The sequence below is a fragment of the Sitodiplosis mosellana genome, unplaced genomic scaffold (genome assembly GCF_009176505.1).
Source record: "Sitodiplosis mosellana isolate CC-2019 unplaced genomic scaffold, AAFC_SMos_1.0 Smas_scaffold_1, whole genome shotgun sequence".
NCBI classification, from domain to species: Eukaryota; Metazoa; Arthropoda; class Insecta; order Diptera; family Cecidomyiidae; genus Sitodiplosis; species Sitodiplosis mosellana.
In genome coordinates this window covers 2016771-2036743 of record NW_022595244.1, presented here as the reverse complement: position 1 = coordinate 2036743, position 19973 = coordinate 2016771, and the positions used below count along the sequence as shown (strand labels likewise).

Genomic DNA, 19973 nt, shown 5'->3' with positions numbered 1-19973 from the left:
TCGCTGCTGTTCATGTTCTGTCTCTCTTGGATACCTTCGTCCTTTTTGACACTCGATATTAGTAGATTTCATATTCACCCATATCAAATCGATGCAATGTTTTCATCGCTTGCTTCCTCCATCTCTCTCTCTCTCTCTCTCTCTCTCTCTCTCTCTCTCTCATTCTATCTCTCTCCCATTGTATCTCTCCTCCTCTCGCTCTTGTTTTCTGTCGATCTTTCCCTCACTCTCGTCTCGTTTGCCGCGAAAACACTAATGAACCAACTTGTAAGTATTTGTGATTTTTGCTCTGCTTTTGTTTGTGATTCGTTCGTGTTTTTTTTAATTCTCATTTCGATTCATTTCAACTCGAGCACATATTCTCCCTTGGATTTTCAGTTTTTGTAAGATGGCTCAGCGGAGAACAAGTGAGAAAAATGTTCACCAGTCATAGCGGCAGTGGAATAAATCGCGCTCCGACAGCGTCTCTATTCGATTCGTCTCATTTCTGCCCATGGCATCATCACATTGCCTCGATATGTATTGTGATTGTGTTTTTGTTGCTTTAGGAAACAACAATGCATGTATTTGGACCATGGAATAATGAAAAAAAAGCAACAACGATGATCGAGCTCACGCTATACGTACACACCAATACAAAGTCAATCAATTAAAGCTAGTTAAAATCAATTTAAAATCCCGCATATTCGGTGTACACACGATTCCGAAATCGGTATGAATCAAGCAGCAGCAGCAGCGGCACTAGCACATCGCATAGTACGAACGAAGTACGGTGACAATGATGACAATGCCTCTCTCGGATGAGAATCATAAAGTTGCCTTCGCTACAATGCGATGTCGTTGCTCATGTGAACCGCATTCGGATACATAAAGTCACACACATATTCGGTCATTCAGCGCACACCACACTACAGTCTATCGAAGCCGAACACACAAAATACACCAACAACACGGGCTACCGATTCAGTTGCTCGCTGTTAATTCATAAGATAACTGTACCGTTTCGTCATGGCAAGCATGAGACCAGCAAATTGTTGAACGCTGACATTTTTCATTTTCGAAAGAAAAGAATTCTTTTGTGATTTCAACTTGAAACCAAAATAAAAATCATCCAACACATTTCCATGTATAGTTTTGCTCGGCATTGTTTATATAATACACACATTTCCCTATCAATGTACACGACAACGACCCAACGACTCTTCCTTTTTTCTCTTCCATTTGCATTGTTATGTACGTGTCGTTGTTGTTGTTGTTTTTTTTTTGCTCTTCTGCCCATATCGAATATCATTCTTATATGATTCCATTTCGTTGGATTGTGTACATAAAATCAACATGTTCTGTGCTCATTTCTTTTATCCCGACTTGTTTCTTGATGAATTCTTCTTCGTTATTTCTCTGCTCGTGTGTGTGTATGTTGGTTTTTTCTTGACTATTCCCACTGAATACATTTTATCAATTAACCGACATACGATTTATACTTGTTCAAATGCACTTAAGCGGAAAAGTTTTCGACTCGTGCGCACGGCACAGAACTGATAAAAGGAGCAGAGCAAGACAATGAGCTTGTTAGATTTTGTCTACAATCTTCTATGTTTACAATGTAAGTTTTACACACACCGAGATACACACAAAAGACGGAGAATTTTAATTCGAAGGAAAATCACGGAATTTCATACAAGATTGTGCAAATTTGGTGAATTGAACGCGTGTCACATGCAGCAGGCAACTCGCCCCAGGATGAACATCATTTTCGAGTGTTTTGCAAGTATTTGTCGCTCGTTTGATGACAAAATGTCGTAACATTGTTTCGAAACGACCATTTTCTCTCGTTTCACCGATCATTTCCGGCTGCTTGCCTCGAACATATTTTTGATCGAAGCCATTGAGAAATACTTTGGTTTAAACTTCATTGTAGGATACTAAGCGCACAAGTTAAATGTATTTACCATATTTATATATTATTATATATATTATTATATTTCAAAGATTCCGGAACATCCAAATAGAAAATTCATTGCGAAAAAACAATCGTGTGCATTCTCTCTCTCTCACACACACACACACACACACACACACAAACAGACACACAACAAAACTTGAGCGAATCTTTCGAACGGATAGTGCAGTAATCAGAAGTAAGACGCAGAACAGAAAAGGAGTACAACGTAGACAATTTTAAGTGGAAATGTACACAGGTTTTTCGTCGTTCATTCATACGTTGGAAAACCACAAGCAAGTTGTTTGTTGTATTGGGCTTGGATGTACTGTGTTTGTCTTACAATGAAAATCGAGCATGCGATTGACGCAAATATCCGGCAAGCCACTCGAAGGATGTCGATGTATCGACCGAGTTTTGAAGCAGAAAGGAATACGCAGATTGCAAAAATGCAACGCAGATTATTAGATTTACAAACAGAAAATCACATTTGCATTTTATGCTCCATATTGTTTTCACTGCACGAGACATTGTGTGCAGTAATGTCGATGGTATTGGCGACAGCTTTCGTTGAACATTTCCAAAGTGTTGCAACAATGGCCGTATGATTGCAGACGTATTGTTCTCGCTCATAACATGCATGTGCAATTCTGGGGAAGACAAGCAATTGAGCTGTATACGCTATGGAAAAGAAATGGACAGGCAAGCAAGCAGACGATCTTACTTTGTTCAACGCTCAAGTTCGGATTGTTTGCCAATAACGGAATTTCACTGTTGGTTTATCCGATTTTCGTTTTTGGTCGATGTTCACGGTTTTAATTTTTCTCTCTCGAATTTGTTCGCCAAGTTAAGCTAAAACTTGTTTCTGTTCTTATTTCGAGAATGTGCGACAAACACACACAAACAAGACAACGATTGCAGCCAATTACCGAATGCTTCTAATTCAACAACACTGGCATTCGACAAATTTTCATCCTCATATGCAAATGACTCTGGCCGGCAAAATCCGTGATTCGCCTCTTGTAAAAATGGTAGAATTTATTGAAACCACGGTAGAAATATATTCTCATCTATTGTGGATGGGGCGAGATTTTGTTATTTTGTTTTTTTTTGTTTTTTTTTTTTGTTTTTTTCTCTTGTGCCAACGCAAAGAACTTTTGACACTATTCGAAAGGCGATCATTCAAAAGTTTTTTTTTGGCAAACAACCATTCAAATTCTGATATTATAAGTCACGTCACAAAATACACAAAAGCGAAATTTAACGTGCAAATTATTCAAAAGACTTTTGGTTCAAGGCGATGCTTCGACAATAAATCATATATTCGTTTATGTGTGCGTGTTTTTTTTCTTCTCTGTGTGTCGGTTCTAGCGCGCGCCGGACAAGCCATTTATATATTTGAAATAATGTGGGACCATTTTTATTGTTTTCGTCTTACTTGGAGCGAAATCTCAACGACCGCACTCATCATGGGCGAAGTAAACAGAAAGAAATCGAGAAAAAAAGCATCAAAAAGGAGAAGGAGAGAGAGAAAATGGAAGGAAAGAGAAACGGCTTCACCACGTAACGACTGTGAAAATTTATTCGTCTATGGCAACGAAATTTTATGGACGATGGGAAATGAGAGCCAGCGCTCGTGCCAGATTAATGTTTGTTTGATTTGTTTTTAGCACCTACGTTCCTGCCAATGAATGACTCTACCTTTTTAATGGTGGCCCGATTTTACCATTCAAACCCAACACTGCTGGACCGATGTAACTAAAAACGGAATGCGTGAAAAATCTAGCAAAAGCCGCCATAATTAAACATCTAACGGGCATTTTATTTTCCAATTCCGTTTCGATTTTCCATCCACAATCGTTAAACAATACGGTCCTTGAACTTGAAATCGCAACGAAATAAAATAATTTCAAAATTAATTTAAATTGCAAAAATAATACGAATCTCAACGTAAGCACAGAGACTAAAAAACACCGTTCATATATAGAAAAAACGGTATTATTTTTCTCTTCATAGAAAGAAAAAGAGAGAAAAAAAATCCGTCAAAAAGGTGATATTTGCATGGCATCTCAATGCTGTCAGCTCCACATTTCTCGGCACGAACGAACGAGGAACAAAGGAGAAAAATCAATTTCAAGGAAGTGAAACGAGGCAAAGACAAACAACAACAACGTAAAGAAGAGTATTCGGGTCAAAAGTGAATTTCATCGATCAGGAAATATATTTGTTTGAAAGCATTTCGGGAAGTCATCGCGCATCCTTCATTTATATTCAATCATGTTTGGAAAGCATCGAATAGACAATGCGAATATTTTTTCTTCCGATCTGCATATTTATGTCATTGATGGAGCGCAGAAAACGCTATGTATTTATTTCAATCCAATTTTTTTCGATAAGCTCATTGTGTGTTCGGCAACGCAACCAAACAAAACTAATATGTTTACTGGAAACGAACGTAAGATTTTTTTTGCATAAAAAGGGCCTTTTTCTTCCTTATCAATATTAAAAGTTTTTCAAGGGAATACTTGAACCTTTTGTGAATGTCATTCTCAGTTGAATTGATGGACAATGTTCCAAAATAACTCACCTGAAGCAAAGTGTTTACATGGTCTGCTCTTAATCTCTGGCAAGCTTCATTCACCTCAAATTCTACGAACGTTTCTTCTTGGGTTACCTTCGCCAACGCAAAGTATCAATTTATTTATTTTTTGCGTTTTCTTCTCTAGTGCTCACTTAAGAGAGAAGTGGAGATATGGGTCAAATATGGATTCTAATTGGAAATGAAACGAGAGTTTTGAATCATTTCTACAGCTGCGTTCCCCGTTTTCTTTCGAGGAAATGATTTTTTCGCCCGTCTTGTTTCTTGCTCCACTGAAGGATAAATTCAAACAAACAAATACACAAAAACAATTATAATGATATCGAGCTAGCGATTTTACCTTCGAAAGTTCAATAATCTGCTCTTGTCCCGATGACACAACGAACATCGAACTGAATGAATGAATCAGCAAATTCATCGAATGAAACGTTGGTGAAAGAAATAACAAAGTCTGTATGTTTCATATGGATTTTCGAACGAGTCAAAAGCATCTAAAGTGAAGAGAAAAACGTCATTATTTTTTTTCCAGTATGCCGACGTCTATGCAATTAAATGATGACACCGAGAGTAGAACAGTTGGCAACTTGACATTTGGAAAATTGAATGTCGAGTGCGTGTGTGTGGGTATGTGCGTAGAAGTATAACCAAAGGCGCTTCGATTGAAATCGCTTTGTAATTTCATTTGTAATTGCCAGCATATGTGCATGTCTAGCCAAAGGCGTTTTTATGCTCTGCTACTTCTACCGATGCAATTTTGTCGCTGATTTGAGCATACAAAATGCTGTCAGTCGTTTCCTGCTTGTGAATTTTCATTTGCAAAGGCATGTCTGGAATTGCAATTTTAATACTTACATCGACTCTTCACACTTCTGACAAGTGCAAACTCTTCGATGGACGGGAACGAGGGGCGGTATATTATAAAGAGCGATAAAAGCAGCGATTTTCCATTTGCATGCGCGTTTCGGTTGATTGTCGTCATCGTCATCGTCATCGTCGTCGTCGTTGATTATATAGTACTTTGACCCGTTCACATCGCTATTTTTCAATAAAAATCAAAACGAACGCACTGAACGACAACATTCCAAACATCGTTTTACACTTTTATAGAAAACATTTGATTTTATTTCGTCGATTTAAATGTAACAATATTACTGTATGTATGTATATATATATAATATCATTTGTGTGTGTTGTGTGTGTGTTTTCTTTTGGGTGATTCCATTTCAATTTTAATATATAGTATTCAAATATCCTATTCATTCAATTTCATTTAAATGCCTCATGTAAATATTCTTTTTGTTGTTGTGGAATTTGCAATGAAATTGGTAAAAACAGTAAATTATACATAAAATCTAGAGTGTTTGGTATGTTTGTAGGCAAATGTTTGTACAGGTGACCAAAAACGAAGATGTTGTCGAAAAATGCATTGGGAAGAAACGGTATTGGACAATGAAGATTCCATTTGATGTTGAATATCGATTCAAATATGGTTTTGATGTTATTGAGAGTTGTTTCTTCCACTTCGATCTGACCTCTTTTTCTCTATATCCATGTCTGTCTCTGTCGATCGCTGTCAATTTTGTAGCCACACTGAATTGAGATTAACTCAACTGCAAGCATTAGCACAGAAAATACCAAACAAACTGTACAACTCTTGCTTTAACGTTTCCAAAAATGCACGTGATTTTGATTCAAAACGATTTCCATATAATTTAATTTGAACGAATAAACTCACGACTTTTCTTTTTACCTTCCTTTCTTTCTTTCTTCTTAAAAATAAAAATAATATAAATTTCTGTTTGTTTTCTTCTCATTAAACCTATTTTTGTATAATTTAAATTTACATCAATTAACCATTAGGGTGAATTAGTTGTAATATATTTGATTTTTGCATTTCAAAGACCCACTAAATTCTTAGATAAAATACGCAATTTTAACTATTTCACGAAGATAGACATTCGCATAGAAACTATTTGTGTGTGTGTGTGTTTGTTTGTTTGTGAGTTTTAAATGCGTCGTATGATAAATGCGTCATTTCATTGCATTCACTTCAAAATTACCTCACTTCAACACCCCGACGTATTGCATTTCACCAACAATAATAGTGATCCATCGAACGGCAAACATTCCATATTTTGTGACTAAAATTGTAATTTAAATGCCGTCCATCTCTCTCACTCTGGATTTATGAATGGGTTTGACGTTTTGACATACCAGTCAAAAGTGTGTCGAATATCGATTTTTGGACCGTGCAAAATGCGAAATACATATCACACTAGTAAAAAAGTCGATTTATCGATCAATATCATCCGAGCCATCAACATTCACACACTAGTTTTGCTATGCATTTTGCTCGAATACGTATAATTTCTCATCTTTTTTTGGGCTTTATGCCATATATTTATTATTGTTATTCTTTAATTTGGTTTTAACTACAATAAAACTTTTAAAATTCTATATATTCTTTTCGCTGGCATTGCAGCTAGAAATAAAACAGAACAATAGAGTTGTAAAATGTACAATGAATGCAGAGCATACCTGCATTCGGTGTGTTTGCATTAAAACCGTCTATCAATGGAAAGGGCTCCATTTGTTTTACTCTTTTCTTCTTTCTTACACACATCAAATGTAATAAACGTGATTTATGTAACCATCTAGATATATTTTAAAAGATTGCTCATGCTCATCCTCATACTCTTTCTCCTTTGTATTGAGAAACGACCGATTTTTAAGTTGCCGCATTGAAATTCAAAATTGCATTCATTCTGCGAATGTGAAATCCGTTTACGTCTCTCATCCTGCGAGAGAGTATTTGCACGAATATTTCCTCTCGAAGGGATTTCAAAACTTGAAAAAGTTTTCTCTCTCATCGAACTTGCCAAGTGTGTTCGCATTTTGTTCGTATGACTTTTCATAAATCTTCACCGATTCAAGTTTCAGGTTGCCGCACCTACGTACTATATTTGTAGCGAACGACGGCAGATGATGTGAAACTATGACAGGCGAGAATCTAGTTCAAGGAAAAAGTCTTGATGACTCTTCCTTTTTGTCACTACACTCGTCGCAATTCGCACAAAATGCGAATCAAAATTGTACTATAAACTTTGGAAAGTTGATTGATTGCACTCTTTTGAAGTTAAAGATTTGATTTATGTTCACGTACACGTATTTTCATTTCACTACCCTGTTCGCTTACAGTTAAAAACGTATAACACGCATTCCGATGCACTGTGTATGTGTGAGCGTGGCGTACGAGGGGCAAACCACTCAAAAGTAATACTGTGTATTAGTATTACTTTAAGTAATACTAATGTAAATATTACCTTGTATTACTTTAGTATTACTTTTTTCAAACAATAGTATTATTTTTTAAAGGAGTATTACTTTATCAAAAGTAATACCATTTTTACCTAGTATTACTTCGTATTAATTCGCAGGTATTATGTATTACTTCGTATTACTTCGCAGGTATTATGTATTACTTTTGAGTGGATTGCCCCTTGGTGGCGTAGCTGCAAACTATTGCACGCGCAATTCAAAATGCTTAGCCGTTAATATGTATTGTGTGTGTATATAGTATATCAAGAGTGCATTTGTTAAGTGCAACCAAATATATTCTCTATTTTCTTTCATATGACATTTTGCTTAATTGTTATGGTATCTTATTGTTTGCTGCTGCTTCTGAATGCAATGTATTCCTCTCATTTCATCCATTTGCCAGCGCGAACATGGACTATCTAATGACTTTGCCCCACTCTTACTTCACTTTCTTCGTCGAGCTTAGCATAATTTATATCCCTCTATATACTCAATTTATCTTTAGCTACATTCTAAATTCTTACTCCATATATAATTTACAAGAAGTTTCACTAATTGTTTTTTTTTTATTCTCAAGTTAAACCTAATTTTACGCAAAAGTCTTTCGAAACTATTCCCAAAAAATGTACACGGTGTCACTTAAGATTATTGAAATATTCGACAATTTTATATATTTTTTTCATCAATTTTTTTTCTTTCTCTTTTTTCCTTGTCTTACAGATTAATCCGCTTCTATTTCCAAAATGAATTAAATCGCATCAGACGTAGAACACCATCAATCATCAGAGTCAAACGAATGTCCAAACTTAATAAAATCAACCTCAGAAAGCAACCAGTGAGTCCTATTTTGTGTTTATGTTTTTTGGTTTGGAAAATGACGGCCGAAATGATAAATTTACAAAAATACTAAGTCATCGAAATGCAGATAGTTTTTCTGCAAGATGATTTGATTCTAGAAACAGTAGGTGCGACTGGGTGGACACAAGACAACGGTATTTTTGTTGCTATGCTCATCGACGGACGATGATGCAGACGATGACGGTGGATTTTTCGGTTTTTTTGTCAGCGTCGATGTCGGCGATGATGTCGATAATGAAAGTGTTGGAGTGCCAGTCCGTTCGATATTTTGCATAGCTATTGTGTTACTGTTCTTCGGCGATGTGGTTGTGGTGGTGTTGTTGGTGATGATGCCAGCCATGATAGTGTCGGTTGTTGAAGGTGATGCTAACATTTTGTTATTCAACATGGGTCATCCGTAGTAGAATTGTGGTTCAATGTCAATTTTCGATAGGATACGTGGTGGCACTGAATCATATTCGACACGCGGACGCCTTAATGTGCCTAATGTACCACCGGCGGCTAATATTGATGGATTCATAAAGCCGACTGTTGGTGGTGGTGGATAATTTGTTCCGAATCTCGAACCTATACGTGCGTACACAAAATAGAATTCCAACATTAACGAAAAGAAGAGAGAAAACAACAACAAAAACAATAGCATAATAAAACGAGAAATCAAACAATTTTTTTCCTCTTTAATCAATGGAAATAGAGTGCTGTCTGTAGCTTTGTTTGAACACCCCAAAGATGAAAAAAAGCAAAGCAAAGCAACAACAAACAGTCTGTTTTCAAAATAGGTTCGCAAATAAAACAGATTGAATTTGATCTTCAGATAATATGGTGACATTTATAAACTGGGTTGTTGTTTTTTTTTCTCGGTGACATGTGCAAACGTGTGGCTCCGATCACATTTATTTATCACTCTGTGTTTTTGTGTGTGTCTCTCTCTCTCTCTTGGAAATATCTGCCGTGTTTTATTTTCTGTGGGCATTTCACGAGAATGAAAAAAAACGAACACCGGTGCAGAGTGAGTAATAAATAGATGTGATGCTCAGAACAACAGATCAGAAAAGGAATCATCTCTTAGTTACCCATTTGTGTGACTGATGGTGGCGGATACATCAAAGGATTGGCTGATCCGATTATCGATGGCACATGATGGCCGGTGCTCAAAATCGAACTAGTTGGCACCAACATTGTAGTTGACGTGTGTGATATGTTTGAGGGGCCGAGATTCCCGTACGGGCTTGGTGACGGTGCATACGATCCATAGTTTGGCTAGAGTAGCGGACGCGAGAAGGAAATGAAAACAAATCAATACAAAATGTTTTTATTTATTTAGTGACTGACTGACTGAATCAATGGTTAACTTTATTAAATGAATGCCAATCAAATGTCGAACAAAATAAAACCAAAATGAAAAAAAATATTTCAATTCAATTCTCTCTCATTCGAATCGGATAGGAAGCGTACAAAAAAGGGCCTACTACTGAAGTTTATGAATAAATTGACATTTTTCCATTGGGATTCCTGGTGCTAACGATACAAATTTTCACGGGAATGCCTTAGATATCAATGAAAATTCCTTCTCATTTTGATTGACAATTGAAACCAACGAAGAAATAACATTTTCATTTGATTTCGTGGTGCAACGGACAACAAAACAAGTTCCATATCAATAAAGTTTGATTTCTGTCTCTCTGGAATGTGTTGACACGATTCGTACTTTTTATAATAAACAAAGCGCTTGATTTTAATTCAAACTGAAAATGTGAAAATCTATCAAATCAATGCGGACTTATGTGTGTGGTGGAAAACAATAGCATGAAACACGAGCTCGACTCCAAAAATAACAAAACGTGGCATCGGAAATGATCGAACGTTGCTCGTGCAAAGCGCGTTTCAAGGGTTTCATTATACATATTTTTTCATTCAAATATTTTGTCTCCATTTTTTTTTCTACGATTTTTTATGCATTGTATCATATTGAAATGAGGACAATCGGTGAACCGAACAAAAAATAACCGAACCATGTTCATAATAATGGGTGCGCATGTTTTGAATGTCACGAAGGTAAAAAATGGATCGAAGACGGGAGAGCAAGTGCGAGAGAGAAAGCAAAAAATGGAGATAGAGAGAAAAATGAGAGAAACAAAACGAACGAACGAGATACGAGAAGCTGAAGGGAGAAAAAAAAGTCAAATCGAACGGAACGCGACAAGAAATATTTGAAAAGGCATAAAAATGAAAACACATCAAATAATTCGCTAAAGGGTGGCTTACGAGATGATAAGAAATGGATGTCACAAACAGGATTCGCGTCATGCGGTACTCATATTTTGTTTTGTTTTGGTATTTTTTTCTGTTGTCATTCTCCTTCGCTTGCGTTTTGTACGGTGATTTTGTGATATTCTCTGAAATCGGTTCGGTTCGATATTATGAGCATAAGATGTCTGCATACGCATTGTAATGTATGGAGACAGATCAATGATAACATTCAAACCCAATGAAATGTGTTATTTTTTCGTGTGTGCGAGTCGGAATTTGTATTGAATTTATGCAGAAAAGGAAAGAATCGAATCCCTTGCGGTGTATTCAAATTTTGGACGAGTAAAATTCCAAATGAGCAGACACACACATTTTAAGCTCAACTAGTCCATCCAAACATGTTTTTTTCGTCGTATTTGTTGTTGTTGGTGGTGGCAAAAATCGATTATGACATTTTCAAAAGCCAAACGATTTTTGTCAATTCAAGGCAATCTTTTATGGAGTTTAGCACACTTTGCGTGTGGCATTCATTTGCGTTTCGGGTTTATTGACTTTATTATATGCAGAGAGATAATCAAGCGGTTTTCCGGTATTGTGAAAATGAAGTAACGGGAAGTAAAACCAATTTAAATGTCGTTTTTTTTTTCGATGCATAAATTGGAGAGCGACAGATAGCGGAGAACAGTGAGTTAGTTGTGCATAAAATATCATAAGGCCTTATCAGTGCTTTTGATACAAAATCGATGGAGTTCAGAGAAGAAAGCGTCTCTCGCCACACATAATGGCTGCAGCTCATCACAAAAACATATCCACATTTTTATATCAACTTGATAAGACGCGAAAAAAAATATGAGACATATTCAGTGAGATTAAATGTGAATTAACATCATCTGATAGGACTTTTTTATATGGTATTTTTATGACGAATATTTCACACGGTTTGGCATTTAATTAAACCTCGATGCTCGTGTTGCAGTGAGCACACGAAAATCGATTGGCGTCAGGCAGTGCACAAAAAAAGACTCAAGGGGAAAAATGACGTCGGACTTACCTCGTTGCGTGACACACTCGGCACAGGAAGTGTTGTTGTTTTCATGTCGATATCACCATCAATTTCAGATATATCGTCGGAAAATCCATTTGGTATGGTGGTTTCACCGTTGTTACCGTTCTGCGATTGATTTTTCGGCGATGATTTTTTATCGGATTTCACTTGTCGCTTTTGCAATACCAAACGTCCAATCACAAGCGTTAAACACAGTAACACACCAACTGTTACCGATATAAACAGATACAGGAAGAACTTTTCTTGGTTTTCTGCAAAAATTGAAGAACGAAAACAAAGAGAGAAGAAATTATTATAATCATTATTATCAACGTTCTGCAATTCAATCGTGTTACAACCTTTGCATAAATCGGTTCAGGGTCATTGGAAAAAATGAGGACGTCGCAATGTAAAGTGACAAACACGACTCAAGCGCATAATAAAATTGAAGAAAATCGATTGAAAAAAAACTTGACATCAAAAAACTAGAATTCTTTTATTCCATCAGTTGGAACAAATAAACCACACTATCTCGATTCTAATTCCTATGTAACTACATAAAATCTGTCAAAATTCCTAAACAAATCTCTTATTTCAGCCATTTTCCAGGCTAAACCAATCCATTGTTCCAGGGTTTGCTCAAATAAATCCGGCCCTAATTCTCACCGTATTTTCTCAAAAATCGACTGAATCTCATGTGATAGTTGCACATGATTTTCTTCAGTGCTGCATTGTTGTGCTCATTTGTTGTCAAAATCATTGAAAGTTTCACTGTGAAACCATGTACGAATCACTTACGTTCTAAATAAACAAGCGTTTGATTCCATTGTACGCGAAATTGTGCGAAACGCTCGCGGAAATCCTCGATAAGTGTGTTTTGTTTAATTGGATACTTAGATGTGGAGGCAGGCATGAATATACTGCTACTATTCGATCGATTGTTGTTATTGCTATAACCGAACTGTGACGTTGTAACGCCGGTACCACCACTACCACCACCAGCATCAGCACCATCAGCATCAACGAAGTTACTATCACGATTTGGATTGTTTTGATTGATTGAGTGACCTATCGTTTCAATATCCGGTGTTGTGGTCGCATTTTGTGTCATGGTTGTTGTTGTTCGGTATAACATATGATCATGATCGTGTTTTGGTTGTGTGTTTGAATTAGCGAAAGGCACTGCGGAAACAATAATGTGGGATTTGGGTTAAATAAAGAGTTTGGTTTCATTTTCATTCGGATGCATTGTGTGCTCCTGTGATTTTTCGTGAGAATCGATTTGGTTAGAACGTACAAAGCGTTTTTGTGTGTGTTCCGAATAGAAAGTGAATTTAAAAAAGATTTTGACAGGTTAGTAAAAGCAGAGGAAAAAAAGAAAAGAGAAATAGGTTTTTCCCGTGTGATAGAGGGAATAAAAGTGTGGTTTGGTGCATTGAATTCTATTGCGTATTGTGAAATTGTCGTGAGTTATTTTGCTGTGCTGTTAAGCATTGGAGTGTGTGTGGTGGTTTCGAAAGAGAAATTGAGCACAAAACGAAAGCGGATATATCTGGTTTGATAGCTGAAAACACGCACACATATAGATTACACTAGCAGCAGCACGCTATCGCCCTCGAAACGCTTGGCTAATGAAGTGACAAAATCCCCAACGGAGAAGCACACATGTTAATACCAATTAAACATGCATTCAAATCATGTTTACATCCCGTTAATGTTTCGCTCCTCATTTCAATGCCAGTGTTTTAAATGTTGCTTAACTTAATGATACGAATTAATTCTTCATTCGACCCAACACAAAATATACAATCAATATCTTCCTTCGATGTGACTGATGTATGTGTATGTGTATGCTCGAAAACGGTGAACAATAATAACTGATAATGATATTTGCATGTGTTTTTGGTGTGTGAGCGAGCGGGCACGCTCGTGCGGTTCGTAATAAATATTCTAGTAGACTTCTGTTATCAAATGCATTGACCGAAACGTTGTAAAATGAATTGCATCGAAGTGGATGTAGTGAGCGCTTGCTCTAAGGTAACATGGAGTTAGAATACATATACGAACAATTGCAACCGAATGGTGATTGCAATCAAAGCTCAAGTGGAAATGCATTTGAAAGCTTGTCATAATTTTCTATAGAGAATCCTTAGCATTTATTATGATTGTTGTACACAATCTAGTAAAATTCAATGCCGCACACAGCCACTGACGCTCACTCCGGAAACCAGTGAGCTATTATGCTCTTGCTGCCACTGTTGGACGAAATATGCGAATGGATTTGGCACGGCGACGATATGTCATTGTGTCAACGATGTTTGCAATTCCGCAAATAATTCTCGAACTTGTTCCCGTTTTCCTCTTCCGTGTGAGAGAGTGCATTTGCTAAATGTTCAAATCTGGATAGTGAGCGTGACATCAAAAAGGAGAAACTACACTCGAATGTGTCCATTGTGTGCATGTGCATTGTGCATACGTGAATGTGTATGTGTGCTGAATGCATTTCTACGATGGCGATTTTCATTAGTCGCATTCCAACCAACAAACACTAATATTGCTTCCTCTATGGTGAGGAATCATCGTTTCAACTGGTCACGAATTTTGCTTTGTGAGTACCTCGCTCGCCTGCTGTTCGCGTGCAATTGCATTTTAAAGGGTTTTAGTGTAACACTCCATTAGGGGTTTTCAATTACTGGACGAGTGAAAGAGATATCGTCACACATGAGCCAAACTGTACACGGTTTTGTGTGTACAAGGAGCACTACAAGTGGAATAACATGGAATGGAAAAGCATCGCACATTGAACAATGACCATGGTCATGGTGTTTGCCATATTCCGCACATTTTGCACGCCAAACCGTTGCTCTATAGATCCGGGGATAGCACATACGCATCAGTAGCAGCCGAACGCTGAACGATATTATTCTATGTCGGAAATGCATGGTCGATACCAATTTGGACACATGACCGCTTATGAATTTTCTCAACTGAATAAACTTATTTCATGCCATTATGTGGGAAGTTATACTTTGGCCAGGATTACAATAATGTCGCCTAATATACAATCATGAAATATCGCCCAAACATTTATCGCAGTGTCTCTCTCTCTCTCTCGCTCTCGGTCTTTCCAGCTCACTCATTTGCTTGGTGGGCTCGGGCCACACACGAAAATCACATACACAAATGGCATTCTTTGCTCTGACAATGTGGAAAAAATAACCATTTTGATTGTGTCAGTGGAGCGCATGGCTCCGAAGAAATTGGTTTGCGAATATGATTCAAGTATTTATGCCGCTATTTTTGAATCATAAGAGAACATGTGTATGGCCGTGTACGCTCTATTCGCAAACTAGCATCTTTGAAATAGGTGAATATTTAAATGGTAAGTCATATTCACAAATACCTGCGCATATAATCCTCACAAACACACGAACATGTGACAGGCAATGTATTTATATGCACACCGCACACCGCACACAACGAAATAGATCCCATTTTACTACGTATTTCATGCGAAGCGAGAATCAAGAGCGGTTATGTATAGATCATACTGTGATATGCTTATTAACCAATCTGCTCAGCATGATGCATTCAAATTTCACTGTCATTTGATATCGCTTCACACGTATCGATTCACATCACCGATTTTGATTAAGCGTTTTTATCATTATACTGATTCAGCCAACTGAATCATATGTTCCATGCATTTATTATTTATTCAAATAGTGTTCGTGCCGTGTTTTCATGTGAAAATTGATTTAGGCAATATATGAATACACAGGAAATGCTACGAACGCTGCATTACAAAACCGATTTAATTTTTGATGTAAATGCGAAGTGCATTATGCTTGTTGATGTCTTAAATGGCACATCTTTTACTATCCCCTGAATTTTGTGTGTATAAGATTTTATTTTTACCTCCCAACCTGAGCCAACCTGTAGTGGATTTAATGTAGAGCGGTAACAATATCAATTCCGAAAAAAATGAGAGATTGCATTGATTTGCCCATAAAATTGAACATTTAATTTGTTTTTGGTCTTAGCTGCCACCCGATGCGATTAAATTTTAGAAGGTAAGTCCAATAAAGTGGTTAATTCCTTTATTAATAATTCTGACTGCCATGAAAAAAAAACATGGATTCAATGCAGTGTTTCAAAAATCGTTTTCCGAAACCGTTTTTCTGCTACATATTAATTTTGCATATTTACTAACTGTGCTCGAAATTCAAAATTTAATATTTACACATTCTGTTTGATGTCGACTGCATTCAATGTTAACTTCACTCAACTCATTCTGTTTCGACGGACATAAATGCAATTACAATTAATTCAATAATGGTTTCCTCCTGGTTCATAAAAAATGAAAATCTGCACAATTTTGAAATTGCGAAAAAATGGCGTATGGTGTACCCACAAAAAGCATGTTGCTTTCTGTAAAAATGAATTTTATATAGGTGCATAGCCTGGGGATAATTATACCAAATTATCCGGACGATGCTAATTAGAGCATTATTATTTTTTTCTCTCCCTCTTTCTCTCTCTCTCTCGTTCCATTACAAAAGCACTTGAAGAAAAACTACATTAAAAACACAATTCCTGTTGCCGTTTTCAATTTGTAATGAAGTACTTGTTTAATTTATAATATTTTTTTGTGTTCGGTTTCGGTTGGTATGCATATGGATTTTTCTATATTTGCCCGTGTATATTTCACCGATATCCCATTGTGCAGTTGTTAAATTACACATTGTTGGTTTTCATTTTTTGTATGTGTTGCCATTCACATTTAGTTTCATTAAAAATGCAATCCATTTCAATGCACACAGCCAGAGCCTCTGTTACAGAGGAGGAAAAAATACAATTTTTTAAATCACTTTTTAAGTGAAACCAAAATAACAGAAATGTTAACTATTTACATATGTTACAGTTGCCGCGGCGTTCGATTTTTTCGCCTGCCATTGTTGGCTGAATTTTTATTTACTGGCCACATTATTTAAAAGGTCACGAATTGAATTTCGTCATTTATATTATTTTTAATTGCATAAAATATTACAAATTGCTAGGCCATTCACCATGTCATGTTTTCAACGAAATGATTCATATTTTTTTTCCAGAAAAAGACCAAGCAATTATTTGCTTCCACAATTTTCCGCGAACGATACAATTTTGATTGATCGATCGATTTAATACCGTAACATACCGTTGAAGTTCGACCAGAAAAAAAGTTGCGTATTGAAATTCATGACCCAGTTTTCCATGTGAAATAAAACTTTCTGGAGTTTTCATTGAACGTTCACTCTCAATTGAACGCCGTCTGTTTTCATTACAGAAAAAAAAAATCATCGATTCAGAGCAACGGACAAAGGTTAAAATTAAAGTAATGCCTTGACCGAGATTATTTACAATCTATATTACACATTGTTCTTGCAAACACCCATTATTCGTTAGCCTATCAAAAAGCTTGACAACATCAATTGTGAGAAAATAGTGGTGAGAGAGAGAAAACAAAAGTGACTCATACCTTCAAGTTGGTTGCTATCTCTTGAACGCAATGGAGGGTTTACACTGGACGATGGTTCGCTAAGTGAAGTCGGCATATCTGAAGTGGCCAATTCACGGTGCAGTTTCGGAGCTGGTGGAATTGCTTCGGATTCGCGAAAAAATTGATCTTCATCGTATAAATCGTCTTGGTCTTGATCCATGTCGATTTGCTGCGGTTCATCCGGCTCGATTGATGCATCAAATTGGTCTTTTAACACTTTTCGCGGTACTGAAATAGAAGAGAAAAAACCATTACACATCAGTTTTCAATCCTAGCAGATTCATTTTTTTTTTCATCAATACTTACTGCACGTGTAGACCACTTTTAAGTAAACCCTTGATTCGGGTCGGCATGGATTGCCAAAATTGGCTCGATCCGCCGATATGGTGCATCGTCGTCGTCCATGGCACAATTGCATCACCGTTTCCGTTCCATACGATGCCAAACAAGCTGCAATTAATTTTACAAAAGAAATGTGAAAACGAGTTTTTGAATGAAAAGGCGCAAATGAATTTAAACAATCGACGACTAATCGCTTTTGAAAAGGCGGAAAATTCTTTGCACTTTAACGACGTATGTATGGCCTGTAAATAAAACAATCCAATTAAGTGAGACAAGAGAAGCAAAAAGCAACAACAGAAACAAAAATGCTGAGCAAATAAAAAAAATGCGATTGAAAAACCTCTTTCATGTGCTGGTTCGCTTCATCAGGTGGCAAAGTGGTAACAAAGACAAAAAGAAATAACACATACGAACATCGATATCAACGGAAATTTATTGATCGAATGAACGACGGATGAAAACATGAAAGAGGAATAAGTGTTACACTTCTTTTTGATACGAATACTCCAATGCTGCTGTGTTGTTTGAGCCGACAACGATAGCAGAAAAAAAATGAGCCAAACCAGTGAAGGAAGAAGAAAGCGCAATTGAGTTTTATATGAAAAAGCAATTTTGTTCGGTTGCACACACGTGAACCATGCACAAAGCACAATCACATCAAGTAGAATTCAATTGGCTTCAATTGTTTAGTTCGCTTTTTCTTGTGTGCTTGCACTCGTTTCAAATGGTTGTTCGATGTGTGCGTGTGCGCGCATTCTGTAATTTGTTTTTCGCTGTTTTTCTCCCTGCTTGAACATTTCTTTTTTTTCCTCCTTTGGTCTCGAGTCTCGAGAGAAAATCCTAGTTGCGAATTCAATGATCAGCCAAACAATCAACGGGCAAAAATAGAGAGCGAGAGAGAGAAAAGAAAACAAGGAAAATCTTTCAATTAACACTGCAACTGCTCCACAAATCTACCAATTTCTGGTGAAATGTGCAGTGTGTTTGCGTTACTTGTGTGCTGTCTGCTGTGAGCGAAAAGAGCGAACCCAAAACATCCCAAACAAACAAACAAAACGAACACTGAAGTAACGATAATGGAACAAGTAAACGACGGAAGCTCGAATACCGACCGTGAAAGAGGGAGAAAGACTAAATTTATTTTTCTCGGAGAATAAAATTCCAGTGGATTTTGTTTTTGCTCACTTTTCCGCCACTTGGTATTCGTTCTTTACAATCTCTTGTCATTGTTGCGTGTGCTGTTCTGTGTGTGTGTGCGCGCGCTACTGGTGAATATACATTTTTTGTTATTTATCTTTCGGCTTGACACAACTGTATCGTATCTTTCTGCTGTAATTTTGTGCGCTGCACATCTTCATTCGGGATGTAAACCAATAAAGATCTACTGTTTGCTTGGAGAAAATAAAAATCAAAATCCCAACGAGAGAGCAAGTATCGAAATAAATGTGTTTAATAAAAAAAATGGAAAATGATAGCGAACATTGATATATAGAAACAAAGGAGTAAAACCCATGCAATTTCAGTTCATTCATTCATCACTTCGAGAGTGAAAGAAGCGCGCAGATAAAAGGAAATAGAGACGACGAAAGAAAGAATAGAAAAAAATGACAAAAACTGGTGAAGTGTGTGTGATTTTTGGGTCCCACAGTGGAATGTATCCCAATGAAAATGTGAAGGTGACAATTTTGAAATGGGTAACGAAACATCATGATGATAACGAAAATATCAAAGACCGGAAAATGAGCAGCAACAAATCACATCAACAAAAGAAACAGCGAGAAATTGTGCTTTGAAAAAGCGTGCAACAATTCACTTGTATTCAGTCACATTTGTCCAGTTGTGCTGCTGCCACCATTGCATTTCTCTTCATTCGCCAAACACAAAAGTTACAAAGATGTTTATGTCGTTGTCTTGTTGGCTCTCGCAGGCAACGACCAAATTGTTTTCTATTTATATTTATGACATTTGTTGTTTGTCGTATACTTGAAATGCAGTCCACTTCAATATCGAAATCGTCATTCGTTCCATGGCCAAACGTTGTTGCACGCACACAGCGACTTATAATCAACGAATGAGTAGTTTT

At 36.8% G+C, this 19973-nt stretch overlaps 1 protein-coding gene across 2 annotated transcripts in view; it reads right to left on the bottom strand.

Moving 5' to 3' along the window:
- Window positions 1-5671: 5671 nt before the first annotated feature.
- Window positions 5672-19973, bottom strand: part of LOC129571156 (protein eva-1) — a 162631-nt gene continuing 148329 nt past the window's right edge. For both annotated transcript variants that reach the window (XM_055450922.1, XM_055450929.1), the window contains 5 exons: window positions 17855-17998; window positions 17528-17776; window positions 12016-12281; window positions 9788-9974; window positions 5672-9281 (listed from right to left, as the gene is read on the bottom strand). In XM_055450922.1, coding sequence (XP_055306897.1) covers window positions 9106-9281; window positions 9788-9974; window positions 12016-12281; window positions 17528-17776; window positions 17855-17998 — 1022 coding nt within the window. In that variant the 3' untranslated portion in view covers window positions 5672-9105. The remainder of the gene's footprint in view (window positions 9282-9787; window positions 9975-12015; window positions 12282-17527; window positions 17777-17854; window positions 17999-19973) is intronic.